The following is a 23,490-nucleotide window of genomic DNA, read 5'->3' as shown; positions in this document are numbered from 1 at the left end:
AAGGACTTGCAAGTCCCATAAGATTTCTGTTGCGTGTGTGTCCCTTGAAAAATAGGCTGGCCTCTACACTCACTGCACATCAAATTCAAGGACTTTTCAATTACATTCAAAGTCTTTTTTGATGGCCTCTTAAAGTACTTTCAATTTAACTTTATACTTCCAAAACCAGCAGATCTGTGCATGTGCTGCTGTAACCTTCCTATAGAAGATTATAGCATGTGTTTATACTCTGCTATTACCATACTTTATATATGACTGAGTTTATTTGAGTTAAAGCTTAGACTCGTAGCTGCAGGGTGCTTTTAGGGTCTTCTAACATGTCTTTCAGGATCCTTTTTTTCTGGCAGGGAATAATCCAGACGGGGCTATCAGCCACGACTTCAAATACAGCTGCCTTGTCATTTAGGAGCCACGCAGCATTATCCTTCAAGACAGCAGGTTTAGGGTTTCAAAAAAAAAGAAAAAGTGGGACTGTATAGTCGCTGTAATTGCAGCAGTCATCACATTCCTGAGCTGAATTTGAAATACTAACCAAAATGTAGCTGCTTTGTTGTGCGGGTGATGATTAAAAGACACCACTGCCTGTTGACTTCTCCTTATAATTTGAGGGTCTATTTCTGGGGATGCTGATAGACCAAAAAAAAGAAGTGAAAGCATGTCCCAGATGTGGGTGCTGGTCTCCCTCCCCACATCCTCCTCCAGCTCCCGCCTTGAAAATGTCGGACAGGGAGGTGGGTGGAGGTGAGGGAGTGTTGCGAGTGAGTAAAGGAGAAATTTGTCAAGTGCCTTCGAAAAGAAGCAGCAGTGGAGGAGATGATTTAGTTTTGGAGAAGCAGTGGAGGAGCTGAAGACTCAGAGTTGATCTACAGAACACTGAGGGTTCATCAGGAGCTGCTTTATCAGGATGAGGCTTTTGTCCAGGATGAATGTTGTTGGGGTTGTTGTGCTGATGATGAGTTTACATCACATCTCATTTTCTTCTGCTCAGGTGAGTACTTTAGCCTGCAGACATTACAATGTTGCCTTTTTTTGAACTTTTCTAAAAAAAAATTTCATAAAGTAAAAGTTCGTATTTGAATTGAATTCAACCTCTCATAAATTACTTCCACATCGAGGCAATAAGTTGTGGAAACAAGCAGACTATTTGTTCTTTTATGGGTTCAAAGGCCAGAATGGATGTTCAACATTAGAAAAAACATATTTGGTCAATTTCACTTCATTCACTTGTTATTTAGTCAGACAAGTGACTTAGGTGTGAATTAAGAGACGATGAGCTATTAAGATGGACGTAGATGACCAATATTTGCAAATATCCTAGTAATCACAAAGGGAGTCAAGATTTTTGCTGCAGAAAATGGTAAACAACTATTTTTGTCTTTCTTGGTCTTGAGGTTGCAGGAGCTGATCATCAAAATAATTCTTAATGGCAATTTCCTTTACAGCTTCACAGCATTCTTCAGTAAAGTTGATTTTCTTTACTGAAATTTTTGTTTAAATCTGATCTTGTAACATAATTATAGCTTTTAGTCTATAATTTATTACTGATGTCTATCTCGGCCAGAACTTACTTGAGAAGAAATGTTCAATCCCACTAAGGCTGTCATCAGTAAAATAAAAGTTAAATGAAGGTGAGAACTGTGTACTCTTAAGAGATTCACAAAGACTTTTTTTTAATTGAACCTTTATCTGTCTATCCAGTGGTAGTTGTAATGTTTAGCTGACAGATATTTCTGAAAACTTCAAATTTTTTAATGTTAAAGAATTATGGGGAAAAAAATGTTTTAAAAAAGTTTTTAAAAAAAGAAGAAAAATCTTGCTTTTATGTGGAAAACTAGCTTAAGTTTCTTAAAATTTGCAATTTAAGCTTGAATAAATGGAAAACAACTATGAAAACAACTGTCATTTGAATATATTCTGTTGGATCTTCTCAGTTTTTCCAGCCTTAGATAGTTTTACTAAACATTATTTCAGTATTTTTCTCATCTGTTACTGAAATGCCTCCGAACACTGAAAACACACACCCAGATGTCCGTTGTGTGTCAGCAGCATCGCGGTGTGTTTCAGCCGTCAGTCTGAGGTCAGCGGCAGGCTCTGGTCCAGTTTTCACCCAGACGTTACTGCAGCTTGGAAAACCTCACATCTATGTAGAGACCTCACACCTGAAACACACTGCAGATGGACTAAGTTAGTTGTCCGGTATAGTCCTCTGCATAACAGGAATAATACGGTTTGGTTCACACTCAGCTTTCTCTTAAACCAGTTGATATGAAAAATAAATCAGAAAGCTCTGAAGTTGTGGGAAGGTCTTCATGGATCTCTCACAAAACCTGGGGCTTTCTTCATAAAACTCAGTGATGAGTACTACTTACTGTACTCTCAGATTATACACAGCCTATTCAAGAAAAGAGTCGCTACTTGAATTTAACTAAGCAAATAGGTAAGAGCCTTCCATTGGATAATTTCTGCAGTGATGAATATATTTCAGCAGACAACAACCTCATTTAACCCTAGCTGATGCAGTGAGGAGCTTCTCATTTCTTAAACAACCCTGTTGGAAGACATACTGTATCCTGTGGTCATGGAAATGATATTAATGTGTTTCTGAAGGGTCAAGTTATTGAGATGCATCAATCAAAGAAAACATCTGAGGACATTGCTGAAACTAATAAGTCAAGAAGCGTCCAACGCATTATTAAAACCTGAAGGATAGTGGTGAACCATCATCTTTGAGGAAGAAATGTGGTCAGAATAAACACTTAGATGATCGTAGGAAATCAACAGTAGAACTCCCGGCTATGTTTAATAGTGAAAGTAAGAGCATTTCCACACGCACAATGTGAAGGGAGCTTAAGGGATTGGGACAAAACAGCTGTGTAGCTCTAAGAAAACCATTGATCAATGAGGCTAATGAGAAAAAAAAAGCTTCAATTTGCTAGATAGCATAAAGATTAGACTCTGGAGCAATGAAAGAAGGTCATGTGGTCTGATGAGTCCAGATTTACCCTGTTCCAAAGTGATGGGCCCATCAGGGTAAGAAGTGATGCACTCATCATGACTAGTGCCTACAAGCATGTGGGGGTTGGGGTTATGATCTGGTGTTGGTCAGGTTCAGCAACGTTATGTTCCCCAAGAATGAAGTCAGCTGACTACCTGAATATACTGAATGACCAGGTCTTTCCTTCAATGGAGTTTTTCTTCCCTGATGGCATGGGTATGTTCCAAGATGACGATGCCAGGATTCATGGGGCTCACTTTGTGAATGAGTGGTTCAGGGAGCATGAGGCATTATTTTCCTACATGGATCGGCCTCCACAGAGTCCAGACTTCAGCCCCACTGGGAATCTTTGGGATGTGCTGGAGAAGACTTTGAGCAGTGGTCTGACTCTCCCATCATCAATATAAGGTCTTGGTAGAAAATGAATGCATCTTTGGACAGAAATAAATACTGTGACATTGCAGAAGCTTATCAAACCGATGCCATGGTGAGTGTGTGTTGTTCTCAGAGCTAAAGGTGGTCCAGTGAAATATTAGATTGTGCGACTTTTGTTTTAGACAGGCAGTGTAAATGGTAATAGAAAGAGCTCGACAGTTGGGCCTCATGCTCATGCAAGTAATGTGTTTCTTTAGGCAAATTGAAAGTCCCAAAAATAACGAGAGAAGATGAACTCATGCTGCAAGTCACAGTTGTGCGAGGCCATGCTGTCATGCTCTCCAGGTGCAACAAAGGCTATCCTCTAACCTCTCGTCATCCTGCCCACAGGAGTGTCCACCCACTCATGATCTCCTGAACTCGCTGCGGCAGGTGGAGAAGATGTTGGCGATACACGAGGCATCTTACCAGCAAGGCCTGCGCTCCCTCAGAAAGAAGATAAGTGCTCTGCACAACAGCACCATGGCAATCTTTAAAAGCGGCAAAAACGGTGAGGGATGACACTTCATCCTACCTTAGTACACTCAGTAGGAGAAGGTGCAGTTAAAGTGAACTATAATGAGGAAAATCTGATGTCAGACAGGTATAAAGACAAAAATTCTTACCCAGAGTTGGCACTTCTGCAGTAGTAGTTTAAAGGGCACATTATGCTGAGGCTGTGGTTAAGCTATGTACCATTCTTAATTTTACATGTGATAATTTCTAAACAGAAACTGCCTCATCTCCAACTAAACACATTATGTTTTTTTTTTTTTACATCAGCCTGAGATTATATTTTTGCTCAATAACTGGATACAAACATCTGCTAGACTTTGTCTAAAAAGGAGGCATGTCAGTCCATTTGTTTTTTGCAGGACATCATTCCGTGTTCTGTGTAAAATGAAATACCACATGGGTCATTCTATAATTGGAGGACATTTGGGCTTCAAAATTTTTTGAGAAATAAACTTTCAGTTTTAAAAATTAATTTTCTGATACATATTCATCAGTAATAGGTAATAAACTATCAAGGGCTTGGTTAGCTCAGCTTAGACATCAGTGGTACTATTTTTATTACATGTTTTATTTGTTGTTTGCTAACCCTTCTCTTTTTGCTAACTAATCAATGCTAATGTCAGCTTTTTCTCAGGAGTAGAAGCTAGATGTTTAGCTACCTGCTACTGCTGACCAAGAGGACAAACTTACTGGTGTAAAAAAGTAAAGAAAAAAATAAAAAGAATTTGTCTTATTCTAATAACATGATAGCATGAGGTAGCATGAGACATTCAACGAAGGCTGACAATGTTATGGAAATCTGAAAAATAGAAGAGAGAACATAGCTTTGCTCTACCCATTCTTTTGGAAAACTGTTTGATGATGTCAATTCCAGCATATCATGTAATTCACTGTTTTCTTCTTCTTCTGTCAGCTAAAGGGTTATGCTAACAGAGTTGTGGGACACACATTCCATGCATAATAATTTTTATTTAAAATATTATGCTGACTAAAAAATGTTCCCACGAATACAAGAGACATCAATGAAAAAATAAAACCAAAAAAGGAGGTTTGAATTTCATTTTAACAGTTTTATTTCAGATTCAATTTGGTCATCAGGAGAGTGGAACAAGAGCAAAACGACATTACTGGGGGAACTCCAGACTAATTTGATATTTTTAAGAATATTTTCAAAAATTCTTTTCTCCTAATTTTTTTTCAGATTTGGTCTCAGGTAAATTTGGTGAGCACTGTCACCTCACAGCTAGGAGATCCCTGGTTTGCATGCCAGCCTTCCTGGAATCTCTCTACATGGAGTTAGCATGCTCTCCCTGTGCATGCATGGGTTTTCTCTGAGTACTCCGGCTTCCTCCCACAGTCCAAAAACATGCTGCGGTTAACTGATAATTCTAAATTGTCTGTAGGTGTGAATGTGAGAGTGATTGTTTGTCTCTATATGTAGCCCTGTGATAGACTGGTGACCTGTTCAGAGTGTCCCCTGCCTTCACCCTAAGTCATCGGGGATAGACTCCAGCCCCCTGTGACCCTAATGAGGATTAAATGGTGTATAGATAATGGATGGATGTGTTTGACTTAGTGGCTTCAGAGGTGTAAGGAAGATTTATGTCACTAACATGAATGTGATAGCATAAAACACCAGAAAATCTGAAAAAATAAACAATCTGAAGTCCAGAAAAGACTATTTGAGATTTCTTTTCAGTTTCAGTTTTAACCAAAAAAGGCACTGACAGCTGTGCTGCCTCCAGGCTTACTGCCAAGATTGTGGTGAGATTTGAGGGTGGTGTTGATTGTCATTCTCAGACTGTGTTGTGGACAGCTGTTATCTTTATGGTGCCACTTTCAAAGATCACAGCAAACATGTGGAAACTGGTCTTACTTTGAATGCAGGAGCAGGAAATAAATCAGAGTTAGGCAACAACTACAACTATACAACATGTGTAGAGTTTTACAGTACATCCTTCATACATTTCAAATCTGTAGATCTAATCTGTGAATGCTGTAAACTGTAGTTCCATGGTGTAAAACATGCTACCAAATGTGTGCCATTGAGGAGCTTGACATACAATGCTGTATAAAAGTTTCAGTCTCTGTCTGTCTCTTCGTGTAATCCAGACTGGCTGCATGATTCTGAAATCAGGACATTGTGGAGGCCCCATTACCCGTTGAAGAATTCCTGTTTTTCTTATGGAGGACGATAGTTCTGTATGTATGTGGACTCACTCTCCTGCTGTAGAATGAATTTGGGAACAGTCAGACACCTCCATGATGACTCCTGCCTGCCTCATACGTACAAATCTGAACATATAAAGTAAAGCCCTGAAACAATATTTAGATTCTGTGGATCAAGAAAATAGAGCAGTGTGCAACTGTAAGTAGATGCGACAGATTTAAGGAGTGTATTAACCAAAAAAGTGAAACACAGCAGAAAAATAGAACCTTCGGAATATATGGAATGAGGCTGATGCTCTGGATAACAGTATCCATCCATTATCTATAGACTGTTTAATCCTCATTAAGGTCGTGGGGAGATGGAGTCTATCCCAGCTGATTTAGGGTGAAGGCAGGGGACACCTGGACAGGTCACCAGTCTGTCACAGGGCTACATATAAAGACAAACAGTCACACTCAGATCCACACCTATGGACAATTTAGAATCCCCAATTAACCTCAGCATGTCTTTGGACTGTGGGAGGAAGCCAGAGAACCTGGAGAAATCCCATGCATGCACAGGGAGAACATGCAAACTCCATGCAGAAAGATCCCAGGCCGGGACACGAACCGAAGATCTTCTAGCTGCAAGGCGAAAGTGCCAACCACCAAGCCACTGTGCAGCCCTGGATAGCAGTATTATATCAGATAAGACTTAAAATGCTAAATAAGCAGAAAGTTCTTCAGACTGAGGAACATCATCTCAGAATATGAATGGACCTGCCTCTGTCTGCTCATAGCCTCCTGCCCCAAACCAGAAACCCCTGCTCATGGTCGCAGACTGGGGAGAGTGTTCAGTGTTGGGCATGAGGTCCACTTCCTGTGCAAACCCGGCTATGAGCTGATAGGCCCTCGCACCCGAGTGTGTCTGGAGTCTCTGAAGTGGAGTGGCCAGCAGCCCATGTGCAGACGTGAGTCATACGTTCAGGTATAATTCAAGGACACTCCTGATATTTTCTGATAAGCATTTTTCATTTATCTTCTCTTATATCTCCAGGCCTCAACATCACCACCAACTCCTTCTCTCCTGTTGCTCCTTCCTCTTCCTCGTCTTTCCATGCCTCTGCAGCTCTGTCAGCATCCTCTTCCTCCTCCTCAGCATCTTCATATTCTCCCTATTCCTCTTCATCACCCACGTCATCCTCTCCCTCCTCCTCCTCCTCTGTCCGACCATCTCACTGCACACACTTCCTGGGCTCCACCCGCTGCACCTGTGATGTGGGTTTCACCATATCAGGACGTGACAACAACATCTGCACAGGTAATAAATATTTTGGACTAAGAACTAATTTTACAATAACATACTACCAATAGGTCTGTTACTGCTGATTTAGCGGTAGATTATATTCCTGATTATTCATTTAATTCAATTCAGTTCAGTTTTATTCAGTTAGGTGATGATCGGTGTGCGTTTGTCTGTCTGTTAGCAGCATTACTCAAAAACGGAAAAACGGATTTGGATGAAATTTTTAGGGAAGGTCAGAAATGACACAAGGACCAAGTGATTAGATTTTGGCAGTGATGTGGCTTATAGTCTGGATCCGCAGATTTGCCCAGGATTTCCGTATCATTGCGAGATAGCGGTACGGTGTCACTGTAACTATAACAACAAGTGAACAGTATGTCAGCTGCCTGCTGATGATCACATGATTGCAATCCTACTACAAATCCACCGCTGCGGACTTATCGGGACTTATCGGTCAGAAATTATACAACGACTGAGCAGCCTTAGTGGAGTACTGCACTCTCTGAGTACTTTTTTGTTTATATAGCACCAATTCACAACATATGTCATGTATAGCATGGCATGACATCGCACTTCACGTAGTAAAATGAAGATCTTACGAATTTAGCAGGATAGCAGATGGAGAACAGACAAACTACACTTCAATTCTTATTTCTGGCTGTACAGTGAATTATATGCTCATCTCTTGTGTTTTTTGTTTCCTGTTCATCTGGTTAAAATGTAAAAAATGTTGTACAGATGTGTTTGCATGAACTGATATACTGGTATGTACGCAGTGATCATGAGATTTCTGGGCCAGGGTAGAATGAGTGAGTGAATGAATGATGTATGAGTGAGATGTTTTGTTTCTTTTCTGCCCTTTTTGTGTGTGTGTGTGTGTGTGTGTGTGTGTGTGTGTGTGTGTGTGTGTGTGTGTGTGTGTGTGTGTGTGTGTGTGTGTGTGTGTTTGTTGTTTGAACAATTTTGTGAATTTAATAGGCTAACCGGGAGTGGAGGTAATGGGGTGAAAACAAAGACAAAAAAGGCAACAATTTATTATGCTAACCCTATCGATGGGTTCTTTTTTCTTTTCTTTTCTCATTTGTCTTAACTGTTGTCTGCAAAAAAAATCAATTAACAGTTGATCATTTAAAAAAAAGGAGAACAGACAAACAACACAAACAGAACAATGAACGTTTTGGAGGTCAGCGAGGCCAGAAACTGCAGATCACAGATGTGTTGCTCCATATCCAGAGACACCTGTAGAGAGAACAAACACAGAACCTCATGGGAAACACAGAGTTAATGATATGTAATGGTGATGTATAACTATGGAAGAAAGAGATAGGAAAGGAAAGGAGAGGAACCCAGTGCATCATGGGAATTCCCCAGCAGTCTAAACCTATAGCAACATAACTAGGAGACAGCTCAGGTGTTCCTGAACAGCCCTAACTATAAGCTTTATCAAAGAGGAAAGTTTTAAGCTTAATCTTAAAAGTAGAGAAAGTTTCTGCCTACCAAACCCAAACCGGGAGCTGAGGAGGAGGAGCTGATAACTGAAGGCTCTGCCTCCCATTCTGCTTCTGGAAACTCTGGGAACCACAAGTAAACCTGCCGTCTGAGAGTGAAATCCTCTGTTAGGATGATATGGTATAATAAGATCTCTAAGATACGATGGAGATTAGTCATTAAGAGTTAGAAACAGGATTTTAAATTCTATTCTGGATTTTACAGGGGGCCAGTGAACAGAATATGGGAGAGTGGGGCTAGTTGTAACCACAACAGTTCTGTGTTTCAGATATTGACGAGTGTCAACTGTTCCCTCTGGGTCAGCCCGGTCGGCTCTGCATCCATCAGTGTGTAAACACACCTGGAAGCTTCCACTGCTTCTGTCCAGATGGCTATGATCTGGCCCAAGGTGGCCGCAGCTGCACAGGTGAGAGGTCATCCTATCAGTCAAGGAATGTCCAGAGATATGTGAACTTGTGGTTGAAACTCTCACATCTGGTTTTTCATGTTCAGACATTGACGAGTGTGAAAACCAGATGCACAACTGCACAGCGGACCAGGTGTGTGTGAACACTTTCGGAGGTTTTCAGTGTGTGGCAGTGGAGTGTCCTGAGATGAAAAATGCTACATACATCAAGACGTCACCAATGTAAGAGTATATATCACCCAGATTAACATCTTTTCTCCTCACATTTCCATCTCTCTAATAATAGTTTTCCACTAAGCTGTAGGTTTCTTTCTGACCTTTGTGTCACCATTGCACACCAGATCTTTAAAGTGTCAACCATTCTGTGACAAATTAAAACAACTCACTGGAGTTTATTATAACTTCTTAAACTAGTCTTGATCCAGGATTAGCTTGACCCGAATTGACATTTCAGGCTAATAGAACTTGTTATGAAACTGCACACAAATGGCCAACAAATTTGAATCCATATGGTTTGATATTTGCAAAACTTTTCAAGAGCCTAGAAAACAGATTTTCATTTATATGTGGTCATCAATATAAAGTCAATGGGCCATCAATGGCACAATCTGGAGGTGTAAGAGCAGGTTGTTCACTAATTGTAAGGTTGGCATTTCCATCCCTCCATGTGTTTAAGTGTCCTTGGTTAAGACACCGGAGCCCAAGTGAGCATGGCCCTTGCATTGCACCTCTCTCACCATTGTGTGTCTGTATAAACGGATGAATGATAAATACATTGCAAAATTTTGTATAATCTTGCTGAGGTTAGATAAGGCGTAATATAAGTACAGACCATTTTATCAAAGAAAGCATGGAGTCTAGTAAATGTTATAGCTTATGGATGCAGTGAGGAGTTTGCATGTATATACAAATGAATGGCCATCATTTTGGAATCAATTTGGGTCTGGGGGTTGGAGTCTATCCCAGCTAACATGGAGAGATAAGTGGTATGTCCAGGTTCCCAGTCCATCGCATCTAGAGAAGGACTCATCCTCACACTCATAATAAATTTAGGATCACCAGTTATCGAACATATATACAGTCACAGAGAGAATATGCAAACTCCAAACAGAAAGGATTCAGCTAACCAACAGGTTCAAACCTAGAAGCATCTGAAAGGAGAAACTGCGAACCACTGCTTCATGCACAAGACAAATAAAGATTTAGACCTGAGATTGGTGCAAGATGAAACATCCAAGAATCACTGCAATTCATCTTAAGGGGGCTTAACAGCTATGGACAGATACAAAACATTGACTGTGAATTTAATACAAGTCGTCCATTGAGCATGACGATATTGTTAGCTAGACAACTCATCAGCAGCTAATACACTTGTTACCTTAAAATATATTTTTTTTAAATGAAATAAAGAGCACAAAGAAACTGCAAACAAAGTAAGTAGAGAAAAGAGAAAGAATGGAAACTGGGCTGAAGAAAATGACTGAGATAAAATGTCAATGACAGGAGAGAGAGATCTGAAAACTGAGCTGAACCCTCCTATCAACCACTTCCCTTTTCCACCCATCATTTTAGCATCCCTCCACTAAGAGAAACTGGGCTGTGAGTCAGATTGAGGTTTGACCTCAGACGAACTGCTGAGTTTTGATTTATTCCTACTGCTGAATCATAATTGTATGCTGTGGTAATGCAGGGAGGACAGTGTTGTGGTGGCCAGAATCTCTAGGGGGGCATCTCTGCCACATGCAGTGTTAGCTTAAGGGTTTTGTAAAGTTAATCTGCTAGAGAAGATTGACTGTGACCTCAGGTCAAAAATAACATTTAGAATTTTTCTAAGTTTAAGATTTCCAAACTGATGTAAAGGCATTTCAGCATTTAGGGCCACAGCAAATGGTAGCAATGTGAAAAATGAATTGTCACTATCCAGAAGGACAATCCCTATATTTGAGTGAGTAGCTGGCATTTAAAAAAGAAAATGTCTGAAAAGCAAGGTCCAAGACAAGGTGACTAAATAAAGTCTTTTAATGCAACCCAAAATACAGTCAGCAGACTTGTGAACATGCTCACACACATTCAGTTAAGCCCAATATGATTCATTCTCAGGCCAGATTTTGGTTTGATCATTACGTTTTTTCCAGATGGAAATATCATAAGCAAGTGACAAAATATGGCAATATATTATTGTAGATGTTTTTTTTTTGTGGCTGCTTTGTTTGTTTTGCATTTTTACTAAAAATGTCATGTCCAAAATTAGTAATATTCCTTGAAACTGAAACAGATGTTTGAGAAAATGCAACTTCTACATTCCAAATGGTCCTGGCAATTTCTAACATGTTCTACAGCATTCTAATAGACTACAAACTGAGAACAGATGATTCGGTAGTTCTCTAGTCAGGTCAGTCAATTGCAAGTCTTGTTAGAGCTCATCACTGAGGTTGATCTGCACACTGTGGCTGCGCACAATAGAGGGAAAGTCTATAAAGCCATATAAAAGTGTTTTTGAGAAAGAAGAGGTATTCAAACCCAAGATCACTATTCCCATGGTGAAACGTGGTGGCGGGAATGTAGTAATTTGGGGTGTTTCTCAGCCAGTGGGTTAGGAAATCTTGTGAAAAAAAGAAATAAAAAACACAGAGACAAGAAGGCAACATTAAGAGGCAAATCTCTGGAGAGCAACAGTGGTTCAGAACAATCAGATACTCTTCAATTAGACAGAAGACAGGAGGTTTATAAGGAGGAGGAGGGAGAACACATGAATATATTCCAGCTATCTGGACCCACAACCACAATTTGTTTGGACATGTAAAGGAGGTTTTTGACCTAAGGCTGACCTCAGACCCATTATGTTGTTTTGCTAGCAAATACAACCCACGAGCTAACCATCAAGTGTGGTTTCGTATGGTAGGCGGTCTTAGTGGGCTGCAGCTAACCACATTGGATTGGATATGTCTCGGAGTGCAACATGACTCATCAAAAATAACAAACTTTTTACAGGAAGTGAAAAGAAGGACACAAACATCATACTCCCATTGTTAGCATCACTGTGAAGCTCAGGAGGGGACATGGAGAGAAAAACATAATTCACACAAGTTATTAATTTATGCTCTCTAATAATGTATACTCTATTCATGCCACCACTCCTGTCTTGTATGCTCCCACTCACTGTGGATAACTTAAATTTGTCACAGCTACATTGATCTTCAGCTGACATATGGAGATGTACCACGAGTTAAACACAATACTGTTTTTTCTAATTTTGTAGATCCCTTAGACAGCATACACCTAAGTCCATATATGTTTGGACACTGACATAATTTATTGTTATTTTAGCTGCTTATCAAAATATATTCAAGGTACAGTTATGTAATGAATCATGATGTAAAATGTAGACTCAACTTTAATTTAAGGTATTTACATCTCAAACTTAGACTCCACTTTAATTGTTATTTTAACTATGAGACATGATAAGAACGAAACAGTTTCTCAGTTCTTGGTTCATAGCGTGAGATTTTATTTTAAAAATATATATATAGTATATGCATAATGAGCGAGGATAAAGAAAATAAAACTAAGACAGACATAAAGCTAAGGTAAACATGAAACTAAGGTAAACAATAAATTAAACCTATATACAACAATGAACAATAGCAGCAACAGCTTTAAGGTGGTCAGTGAAACAATGAAGAGAGGCAGTAGCAGAGTAGCAGCTTCCATGAGCTACAACAACTCACCAGATGTAAAAAAAATTAACAGTGTTAGTGTTGCAGTATTAAGGCATGTTGTTAAAGTGCAGAGTGACTATTTGAAAGAGTGCATGTGCAAATGTTTATTGTAGGGAGAAGCAGTTCAGCAGCCTGACCGCATCCAGGTACAAGCTGTTTCTCAGTCTGGATGTTTTTGCCTGGATGCAGCGTCGTCTCCTTCCCAAGGGCAGGGGGGTGAACAGTTTGTGTGCAGGGTAGGTGGGGTCACGGAGGATGCAGGTGGCTCTTTCCTTGCATCCGGTGGTGTAAATGTCCCAGATGAATAGTAAGCAGCACCTGATGGTCGTCTGTGCAGACTTTACCACCTTCTGCAGTGCCTCCTTCTCTGCTACAGTGCAGCCTCCATACCACAGTAAGGCAGGAAGTCAGGTACTCTCCACCACACAGTTGTAGGAGGACCTTGGGACATCAGCCTCCAGGCCTGCCTGCTTCAGCTTCCTCAGGAAATAGAAGTGCTGGTGGCCCCAGATCTTAAGAGCATATGTGGACTTTGCTTTGCTCTGGGTGCTACTGCATTCCCGTCCCTGAATGCAGCATCACGGCTTTGATGGTAATCGTCTTGGTGGTGGTCACATCCTCCATGCACTTCCTGATGTAGTCTAGGACAGCTGGCGTGTTCTCCTCGAAAGTTCACACTCCTTCCTGATGTTGCAGCCTCACTGAATATCTGCCAGTCTGTGGTCTCAAAGCAGTCCTGAATTGGAGGAAGAGTTTAGGAATCCCAGCTCTTTAATATGGAGCTCCCTCTTTTCCCTGTGCCTGTGTGGATTCTCACTGGGTGCTTCAGCTTCCTCCTTCTTTCCTTCCTTCCTTCCTTCCTTCCTTCTTTCCTTCCTTCCTTCCTTCCTTCCTGGATGGATGCATGAATGCATGGATGGATGGAGAACATTGGGAGTGGTACATTATTGGAAAAATGAACAGGTGAGTAACATGAAAAGACTTACTGGTCAACAGTGGTTGATGTTTGTTGGATCCTTTCCGTGGTAAGGAAAACCTTGTGACAACATCCAGCCATTGAAGAAGACTCTCCCAAAGTATTATTGGAGTATTGTGTTTCGGCCACTACATCAGAATCACTGCACAGTCTGTGTTGTTCCTGTAAGCTTGGAATCACTTGTGGTCCTTAGACAGCTAAACATTGTAAAGATCACATGAGAGGAGACTGTTAGAGAGTGTAATGTATAAGTGAGCAGATCACTATTAGAGCTATCTCTACAGCGCTGCATCAGTGAAGGAGAGTGATCTGGCTGCACCTCATCTTTCTGCTTATAGGGGAACAACATCTTTGTTTATATTTAGGCCCAGGATGAAGCAACATGGCCACTGAAAAATAGTGATTGAGGAATTGTTTTGGTGCACACAGGGAGGTAGGAACTGTCACTTAAGTGGATGATTCGCCAAAAAACTGCATTATCCCAACATTCAAATTAAAACTTTGTGCGTATAGATTCCTGTGGTAAAGGAGATTTAGAAAATCTTAACACACAGGTAGCGAAATGGGAGGAGAAAGCCACATCGAGTCAGACTAGCAGAACATTGTAAACAAATATATTAAAGGTTAAACTTGTTAAAAAAAAATACTGCTGTGCTGTGAGCAAAGCCTTAATAGAAAGTGAATGAACCAAATCCTAAGATAACTTTACCCTGTTGGTGTTTTTTCAGGCGTTGTGAAAGGAACCCGTGCATGATGGGAGACACGGCCTGCATTCAAGCACCAAACTCCATCTCCTTCCACTTCCTGTCTGTGGTGTCCAACATGTCCGCACCTCGTGTCCTCTTCCGGGTGTCTGCGGCTCGAGTGCTGGGTGACACGCTGCGATTCGGCCTGGCAGGTGGTCGTGGGCGGGGTCATTTTAGCGTGCAGCGTTCAGGCCGGCAGACCGGCACCTTACTCCTGGTGACACCCATCAAGGGTCCAGCCAATCTGGAGGCTGAAGTGGAGATGAGCGAGCTGGAGCGCAACACCCTGCTGGGCCGCTACCTCACCAAGGTCACCCTGTTCGTCTCCCCATATGAGTTTTAGAGGGGACGGTTAAGAAGTGGGTGTAGGTTTAAACTTCATCAGGATTGGGCACAGATTGTTATACTAGTTTACCTAGTAATAAACAATCATAGAGTCTACTGAAATCAGAGAAGTCACTTCTCTTTTTAAGTTGAAAAATCATTAAATGAGTTTTAAATAGGCCTATTTACTAAATACTGTTATGGAACAGGTCCAAACACAACACACAGAAGCACACTGAACCTCATTCACACATTTTTCATCAAAAATATCATGACAGTGGCTTTGAGGCTTTGTAATTACTAAAATACTGTGCTGACACTATACTGGCTTCGTTATTACCTAACTGGCCTGGTCACTTAGTTCAGTCGACACACTCTGTTATGGAGCAGTTCATACCCCAACACACTAAACTGCATGATGCAACACAGCTAATGAACCACTATAGCTTCTGTTAGCTACTGCTGCAAATTCATGTGTCAAGTTCATCAAAGTCTAGCCTGACCATGCATTATTTACTGAAGTACTGTAACCAAATCTGCTGAGTACTGCTAGTTCATTGGAATGAATTAAACTTGCCATAAATTTTTATTCATTCATTTTTGAATGCTGTCACACAAGCATCAGCTTCCAGGCTTTGAGTTTGAAGCAGGCCGACGGTTTGGGTGATGGCAAACATATAAAAGTGAATGCAAAATTGATGTCCAGCTTGGATTCAGGCTCTCCTACAGTGGGTAGGTCATTCAGTCTGTCACTAAGTTAAGCTGTTACATTCAGTTCAGTAACTACTCTACACAACATGTAAATTTGTAAAGTTAACAGCTCAGTTAACAGTTCAGCAGCATATTATTTAATATGATTGGTCATTTATTTTAGTGTCTAATGGATTTTGAGGTCTTTTAATATACTTTTAACAAATTATGAATTAACGGTGCTCTCAGTGCTTTTAGAAATGTGTTAGTTCATGTACTGAGCAACGGTACAGCTCATGGAAGCAGCAGTGCTGAGTATAATTTCATTTGTATAGCACTAACAGCAAAACTTATATTTGTGTTAAACTGGAAAGGTCCCCATTGTTACTTAGTTTTTGTGTATGACACTTTGTTTTGTGTTTTTTGTGTTGTTTTGTTTTGTTCTGTTCTGTTGATATTATATTATAACGCTGTGTCTTTAAAATCAATTCTAAAAAATGAAATGATCTTGGATCGTACAGATGGAGAGGTTTATGGGCAGGATGACGAATCTTATTGCAAGTTTCTAGGTTTAACAAAGGAAGCGTGGGAGGGGTGTCAAACCACTGAGTGCTTTTGGCCTCTTTGTAGGTTACTTAATCTGTTGAACTTCTTCTGTTTTATGAATTCTGTATATAATATAGCTAAGTTCAAGTACACCAAAGATATTTAGTGTTTCTGCTGTTATAATTATAGTAGCGGTGCAACAGCAGGTCAGTCAGCAAACTAGTGTAGAAATTCAGACTAAAGAAACAAGATGTGTTTACGTTATTATTACTGTGGCTTAACTGTACTTAAGCCCACTGCATCCACAAAAGAAAAAGAAATTAAAAAACTAATTTAATAATGGCTACCTTATGGCAAACAATCCTTATCTCAAAATCAAGATAAAACTATCTTATAGTTACCAGACAATGTACAATTGATGAAATGGGCAGTAATTAGAACACTTAACAACTTGCCTGTGAATCATCAGGTTGTTAAGATGTCTTCACTATCAGAATTATTCTGTGATAGTTGCAGTACATCCAATGTTGCACAGCAAAAAAGAAATTGTTAAAAGCTAATTCAACATGCTCCATTTATCAAAATGTTAACAAATAAAGGCCACAGTGAAACTTACTATCATGTTATTCTCCCTGTCCAATTACAAAAAACTCTGTTTTGTGAATGCAGTGCATATCTGTACATTTACAATCCACATTAGCTGACGTGTGATCATGTTTTTAATAAATATTTTGGTACTTTTTAAAGGCTACACTTCCAGTCTATGATACTCAAGAGATACATTCTGAGTTCATTTAAAAGTATAAAATAGTGACGGGGTTTTCCTAGTTTGTGCCTCTTATGTACTATCATCACTTTGAAGTCAAAGAGCTAAGCATCTGCTTATACATTAAGAATTGGCAAAAAGGCCACTTTAGACATCTATTATGTTTGGAAAACTGAAGACCCAACCTGAGAAACAGGTTAGTTATATTTTATTCTTCAACAGAATCACTACGGTTCAAAAGTTTGGGGTCACTTAAAAATGTCCTTATTTTTGAAAGAAAAGCAGATATTTCAATGAAGATAACAAAAAATTAATCAGAAATCCAGTCTAGACAGTGTTAATGTGGTAAATGACTATTCTAGCTGGAAACAGCTGATTTTTAATGGAATATCTCCATAGAGGTACAGAGGAACATTTCCAGCAACCATCACTCCTGTGTTCTAATGCTACATTGTGTTAGCTAATGGTGTTGAAAGGCTAATTGATGATTAGAAAACCCTTGTGCAATTATGTTAGCACATGAATAAAAGTGTGAGTTTTCATGGAAAACATGAAATTGCCTGGGTGACCCCAAACTTTTGAATGGTTGTGTATGTTTTTTGTCATCCAAACAGTAGGAAAAATCTTTTCTTTCTTAGAATGCTTTCCAAATAGTGTTAAGTGTTTAAGCACATATGTTTTTGAAAAAGGATTCCTTAGGTCTGTGGCTTGATGTTTTGATGATGATAACTTATAAGAGGCACACACTGAGGCTATGAATGAGTCAATATATTTGCCATTTCTGTGTTAAAGCTGGAAGATTTTTGCTGATATTATACTTAAGTTTGTATTCTGATTATGTTGCTGAATGTGTTCTGTTCAGCACAAAATAAAGGTGTTTGTCCCAAACTTTGCGCCAATTACAGGTTTGATGTCTGTTCTGTGAAGTAGCAAATCATCCTGTAAAGTATTCTTGGATGTTTGGGGACATTCAAGAGGTAAACTATAGTTTTGTTTAGTGGAAACTGAGCTCAACATGTTTTGGTCTCTCGGACTGAGGAATTTAACACAGATCTGTCAGACAGCCTGAAGCCTCCAACAGCCAGACAGAACACACACATAAAATCAGACAACACACATGCAGACAAACAGTCATGCATGTTCACACTGCATGTGTGCAGAGACTCTCACACGGACAGACAGAAAACACACGTTATGTGAAACCACACAGAGGCAAACACAGAGATATAATGTCAGGTCAGCTTTGTTCACAGCTATAACGAGTAAATCACTCAGAGAGCGCAGTACTCCGCCAAAGCTGTTCATTTCCCCCATGTGGCATTGTCAGAAATGCAGTATATATATATATTTTTTTGTTCGAAAATGCAGGTACCGGCATGTGTTATACATGTGTACGTTACGTATGGATACCGAATCACACGAACTGAATATGTAGCAGGCAGCGGGAATTGATGGGCCTTGGAAACAGCCCCACAATTTAATCAATTGTTGCTTGTATCATTTCTGATGGATAAGTCCCGATAAGTCCACAGTGGTCGATTTGTAGTAGAATCACAATCATGTGATTGCCAGCAGGCAGCTGACGTAGTGTTCACTTGTAGTCATAGTGACACTGTGCCGCTATCTCACTATGATACAGAAATCTTTAACAAATTCGAGGATTCAGTCTATAAGCTTCATCAAGACCAAAATCGAATCACTTGGTCCTTGTGTCATTTCTGACTTTCCCTGAAAATTTCATCCTGTTTTTGAGTAATGTTGCTAGCAGACAGACAGACAGACAGACAGACAAACAGGTTGTCACATAACTCCACCACGTTCCAGGAACAGCCTACCATTTGCATTAGTTCTGCCAGTGGTTTTGTCACTTGGGAAGACAGCTACAAGCCCAACATGGAGAACAGCCATGACGACAGCCTGCTGTCTGTTGTTGAAAACTTCTCACCACCACCTACACCTGTGGGGGACCATACATAGATCCAAAGCTAGCAGTGCTGCTGGTGAAAGGACAGATGTAGGCTCATCCCTGCAATGGAGCCAATGCTTCCCAGTGGTACGGTTGTAGGCTGATAGGGACATAAAAATTCAAGACAGTGTTTATATATGCCCTGAAGTGCTCATGAGCCATCAACATTATTTCTTTGTTTGTTTTGTTGTTGTTTGTTTCATTTCCCTCGTCTTACATAGCCAGACCTACCTCTGGAGAATGGTCTGGCTGTACCTCATTATCATTCTGCGACAGGGAGACAAAAGCTCATGCTTGTGTGGATTTCCATAAAAAAACGCAATCCTCTTTGATGGAACTAAGCCCAGGATGCAGCAACGGTGCCGCCATTGGTGGGGAAGTTGTTCTAGCACACAGGGAAGGAGCACAGTTGTTTAAATGGTTAATTCACAGAAAGAACCAAGCAGACACTAAGAAATGTCTTTATTTTTGAAAGAAAATAAGTTTTTTTTCAATGAAGAAAACATTAAATTAATCATAAATACAGTCTAGATATTGTTAATGTGGTAAATGACTATTCTAGCTGGAAATGGATGATTTTCAATGGAATATCTACATAGAGGTACAGAGGAACATTTCCAGCAACCATCACTCCTGTGTTCTAATGCTACATTGTGTTAGCTAATGGTGCTGAAAGGCTAATTGATGATTAGAAAACCCTTGTGCAATTATGTTAACACATGAATAAAAGTGTGAGTTTTCATGGAAAACATGAAATTGCCTGGGTGACCTCAAATTTTTGAACGGTAGTGTTCGTTTTGTTATAGCTGTTCAAGCGTGGACCTATATTGTGTTTCTTATTAAACATTGGTATAATAAGTGCGTATTATGGAAGTGGCTGGTGTCGTGGTTTCTCTGATGTCCGTGATGTGCAGGTGAAGAGGAAATGTCCGTTGACACTGACTTACTCAATAATATGTTTATTATAAGGAAGAACAGCATCAGTCAGACAGAGACTGTCTGGGAGAATTCAGCTAAAGGAACCCTCCGAACAACAACCAGAGGTCACTTTTGTATGCTTTGGACAAGGAGGTCAAATATGCGGTCACAACAAATGGTTTCAGCTAAAAGACTGAAATAGCAAACAGAGGGCCTCGTCAATCTTTCTCCTAGACACAAGAGCCCTGTCAATGAATATCTTGGACATAGATACCCTTATAAGGGTACCTTCTAAAAGGAGAACGCAGTCCATTGTGATAAACCACACATCCCAAATTCCATATGACAAGTAACACATCAGATACTACACTGGTCAGTCTGTGCCTCCTGTCTCAAGGCTGGGGAGAGATTTTCTGCACCACTCATATAATACTCAGAACACTCCAACATCAGGATGGTGTCGGCCAGCCTAGTAGTGTGAGTCAGTCATCAAAGTAGTGCTCTACACATTACATACATCCAACATTTCACACAAAGCCATCAATATAACACATGCTGTAACATATCATTTCTAAAGTTCAGCAGCTTGAGTGGCAAAAAACTGTGAAGATGAGTGTGTGTAGAGACGCAGTGACTGTGAGTTTTCTACCTCGTGCAGACATGGTAGATTTCTTTAATGTCCTCATAGTGCCTCCCTTTTCTGAAAATGTCTCGCCCCACCAGTCAGCACGTGACCACACACACATACACACAACACACACAGGTGCATGTGGATGCATAATCATGAGAGCAACACATTCACACAGTTGTATTACATACAATGCTGTGAAAACATACTCGCCCCCTACAGATATCTTCTATTTTTGCTGATTTGGCCCGTGTAAATGTTTCAGATTATCAAGAAAAATTAAATGGAAGACAAAGATAACCAAAGAAAACACAAAATGCAGTTTTTAAATGATGATTTCATTTATTGAAGGAAAAATGCTGTCCAGATTCATTTTGCCCTATGTTAACTATTTCAGCATTTTAATCAGTTGAACGTTAGATTAAAAAAAGCTTTTTCTACCGTATAAGCATATGATGAGTGGGTGACCAAAAAAAGGCTATTTGACCCACAGCGATTTGCTAAAAATAAATGAAAAAGACATTGTACAACTCCATTGCGAGTGACGGTCTCAGCCAGCACGTGTTGCTCACACTGTCTTAATTTTTCCACCTCAATGGAAGATTTGTAAATGACTTGAGATATCTGTGTTCTTAATGACAGCCTGTTCTTCTAGCATAGTCTGTCCTTTTCATGTGTTAAAATGAAACAATCCCTGTGCACAAAGACATATCTAATAGAAATGTTTTTCTCAGTTTGGTGTGAATTCAACTGCCCTGCGTAGAGCTCTTGACCTGAGCTCGACCTTATCATCCAGAAACAGTGCTGGACGTCACTGTGGCTGAAAGTGAGCAGATCCCTGCAGCCAGCCTCCAAAATCTATTGAGAAAGACTAATAGTTTCAGATAGAGGCTGTTGCAGCAGCACACTTGTACCTATGGTGAATACATGTGGGTGCAATGTTCATTTCTTCACATATTGGCTCAAATAATGTTGCCAGTGCTGGGATAAAGTTTCTGAATAAAAACAATAGCAGGAAAGATGTTCATTCATTTCCATGCTATACTGAAATACGCTGAAACCACAGTCAGCATAAAGGAAGCAATACTACATTTAAAAACCCTGAAACAATGGAGGGCAGTAACGTAAAGTGCATTGTCTTGTAAATAACAGGCTGACACATGCAAAACCTCAGTCACGTCCTTAGGAAACTTCTTCTGTTTCAGACTCTATAGGAGGTCTGAGTGCACTTCTGCTTGTTTCCATGGTTATATTTATACAGGAGTGTGCAGAGTTCATGGCAAAGATAGTGGGACCTATTTGTAGACAATGGAGAACCCACAACAGTATTATTGTGCATGTTCGCATGCTGTATTTTACTTCCACTGACAAGGTCTCATTTGAGAGCTGCAGCCTGATATTTAGGTTAAATACCAGTCACATTTTTAAGGATTTGTCCTTCACAAACAGATATGTTGAACTCAACTGGAAAAAATAAACAAAAATGAAGATGAAGTTTTGCAAAACAAAATATTCCAGAATTTTATCACCATTAGCTCTAAAAGTAAGATGTCTCTTTGCTTAATACAAAGAATTTTCCAAAAGAGATTATGAACAACTTTAACTTTATTGCCATTATTTGAAACTCCTCCGGGCTGCACAGTGGCATAGTGGTTAGCACTTTCGCCTTGCAGCAAGAAGGTCCCTGGTTCGCGTCCCGGCTTTCCCGGGATCTTTCTGCATGGAGTTTGCATGTTCTCCCTGTGCATGCGTGGGTTCTCTCCGGGTACTCCGGCTTCCTCCCACAGTCCAAAAATATGCTGAGGTTAATTGATTACTCTAAATTGCCTGTAGGTGTGAATGTGAGAGTGATTGATTGTCTTTGTATGTAGCCCTGCGACAGACTGGTGACCTGTCCAGGGTGTCCCCTGCCTTCGCCCGAGTCAGCTGGGATAGACTCCAGCCCCCCCCCCCGCGACCCTAGTGAGGATTAAGCGGTGTATAGATAATGGATGGATGGATGGATGAAACTCCTCCTTTTATTCTTGTAAAATACACCAGCTCCAAGGGAATCTGACTGATTTTGCACATCAGTGTTTGTAGGTGTTTTGAAGTACTATATATACACATTAATCAGCTTCTCACCCCCCTCACAGGGGGTGGTGTTTTTCCCATCAAGCTTGGGTCTTGTACCAGAGGCCTGGGAGTTTGAGGGTTCTGCATAGTACCTCCGCTGTTCCTAGGACTACGCTTCTCTGGACAGACCTGTTGTTCCTGGGATCTGCTAGAGCCACTCATCCAGTTTGTGGGTCACTACTCCCAGTGTTGTAATCACCATTGGCACAACTGCTTTCCTTTACTCCAAACATCTTTTCGAGTTTCTCTGTCAGCCCTTAATACTTCTCCAGCTTCTCATGTTCTTTCTTTGTAATGTTGCTGTTGTTTGGTATCACCACTGTCTTCTTCTGGCATTTGTCCAACAACACGATGTCTGGTTGCTTAGCCACCACAATCTTGTCAGTCTGGATCTGGAAGTCCCACCTGATCTTGGCTCGGTCATTCTCCACCACTTAAGAGTTTGAGAAATGCATTAGCTTTGCTGAAAAAGTAAAGTCAGAAGTTGTAATTTATGTTTATGCCGATGTGTGGACTTTTCCCTTGGTCTTTCGACACAGTGATCCGGGCACACAGACTCTTAGATCTGATACTCTGTCTAAGAATAGTGAAACCGGTTCTTAGTCTGATATATGATGAGCCTGATAAAAACAGAGAACAGCGTCTGAAAATAGTACACAAAGGTGTTGTTGTTAAGATTGAAAAGCGATATGCTAGGTCATAGTACACAATTCTGGTTAAGTGTTCGGTTTATTAGTTTGTTGATGACACCAGACCATCAGAGGGGGAGGATGTAACCCAGTAAAATATTAAATGTTTTAGT

At 40.3% G+C, this 23,490-nt stretch overlaps 1 protein-coding gene across 1 annotated transcript; it reads left to right on the top strand.

The window, feature by feature from the left end:
- The first annotated feature begins 761 nt into the window (after positions 1 to 761).
- On the top strand, positions 762 to 17,960 carry si:dkey-234i14.3 (fibulin-7-like). The gene is made up of 7 exons (XM_023263373.3): positions 762 to 988; positions 3,761 to 3,920; positions 6,874 to 7,044; positions 7,131 to 7,394; positions 9,157 to 9,294; positions 9,381 to 9,516; positions 14,718 to 17,960. Exons 1-7 carry the CDS (start codon positions 905 to 907, stop codon positions 15,076 to 15,078), a joined length of 1,314 nt encoding a protein of 437 aa, XP_023119141.3. The 5' UTR covers positions 762 to 904; the 3' UTR covers positions 15,079 to 17,960.
- The last annotated feature ends 5,530 nt before the right edge of the window (positions 17,961 to 23,490 follow it).

Source organism: Amphiprion ocellaris, chromosome 3 (assembly GCF_022539595.1).
Source record: "Amphiprion ocellaris isolate individual 3 ecotype Okinawa chromosome 3, ASM2253959v1, whole genome shotgun sequence".
Classification (NCBI taxonomy): Eukaryota; Metazoa; Chordata; class Actinopteri; family Pomacentridae; genus Amphiprion; species Amphiprion ocellaris.
This window is presented reverse-complemented; position numbering and strand designations above follow the sequence as displayed.

Excerpts from the sequence above, each read along its gene's own strand:
- si:dkey-234i14.3 (XM_023263373.3), top strand. The coding sequence starts at position 905 with ATGAGGCTTTTGTCCAGGATGAATGTTGTTGGGGTTGTTGTGCTGATG. Across the intron at positions 989-3,760 it reads TCTCATTTTCTTCTGCTCAG|GAGTGTCCACCCACTCATGA; the intron begins GTGAGTACTTTA and ends TCCTGCCCACAG. Across the intron at positions 7,395-9,156 it reads TGACAACAACATCTGCACAG|ATATTGACGAGTGTCAACTG; the intron begins GTAATAAATATT and ends TCTGTGTTTCAG.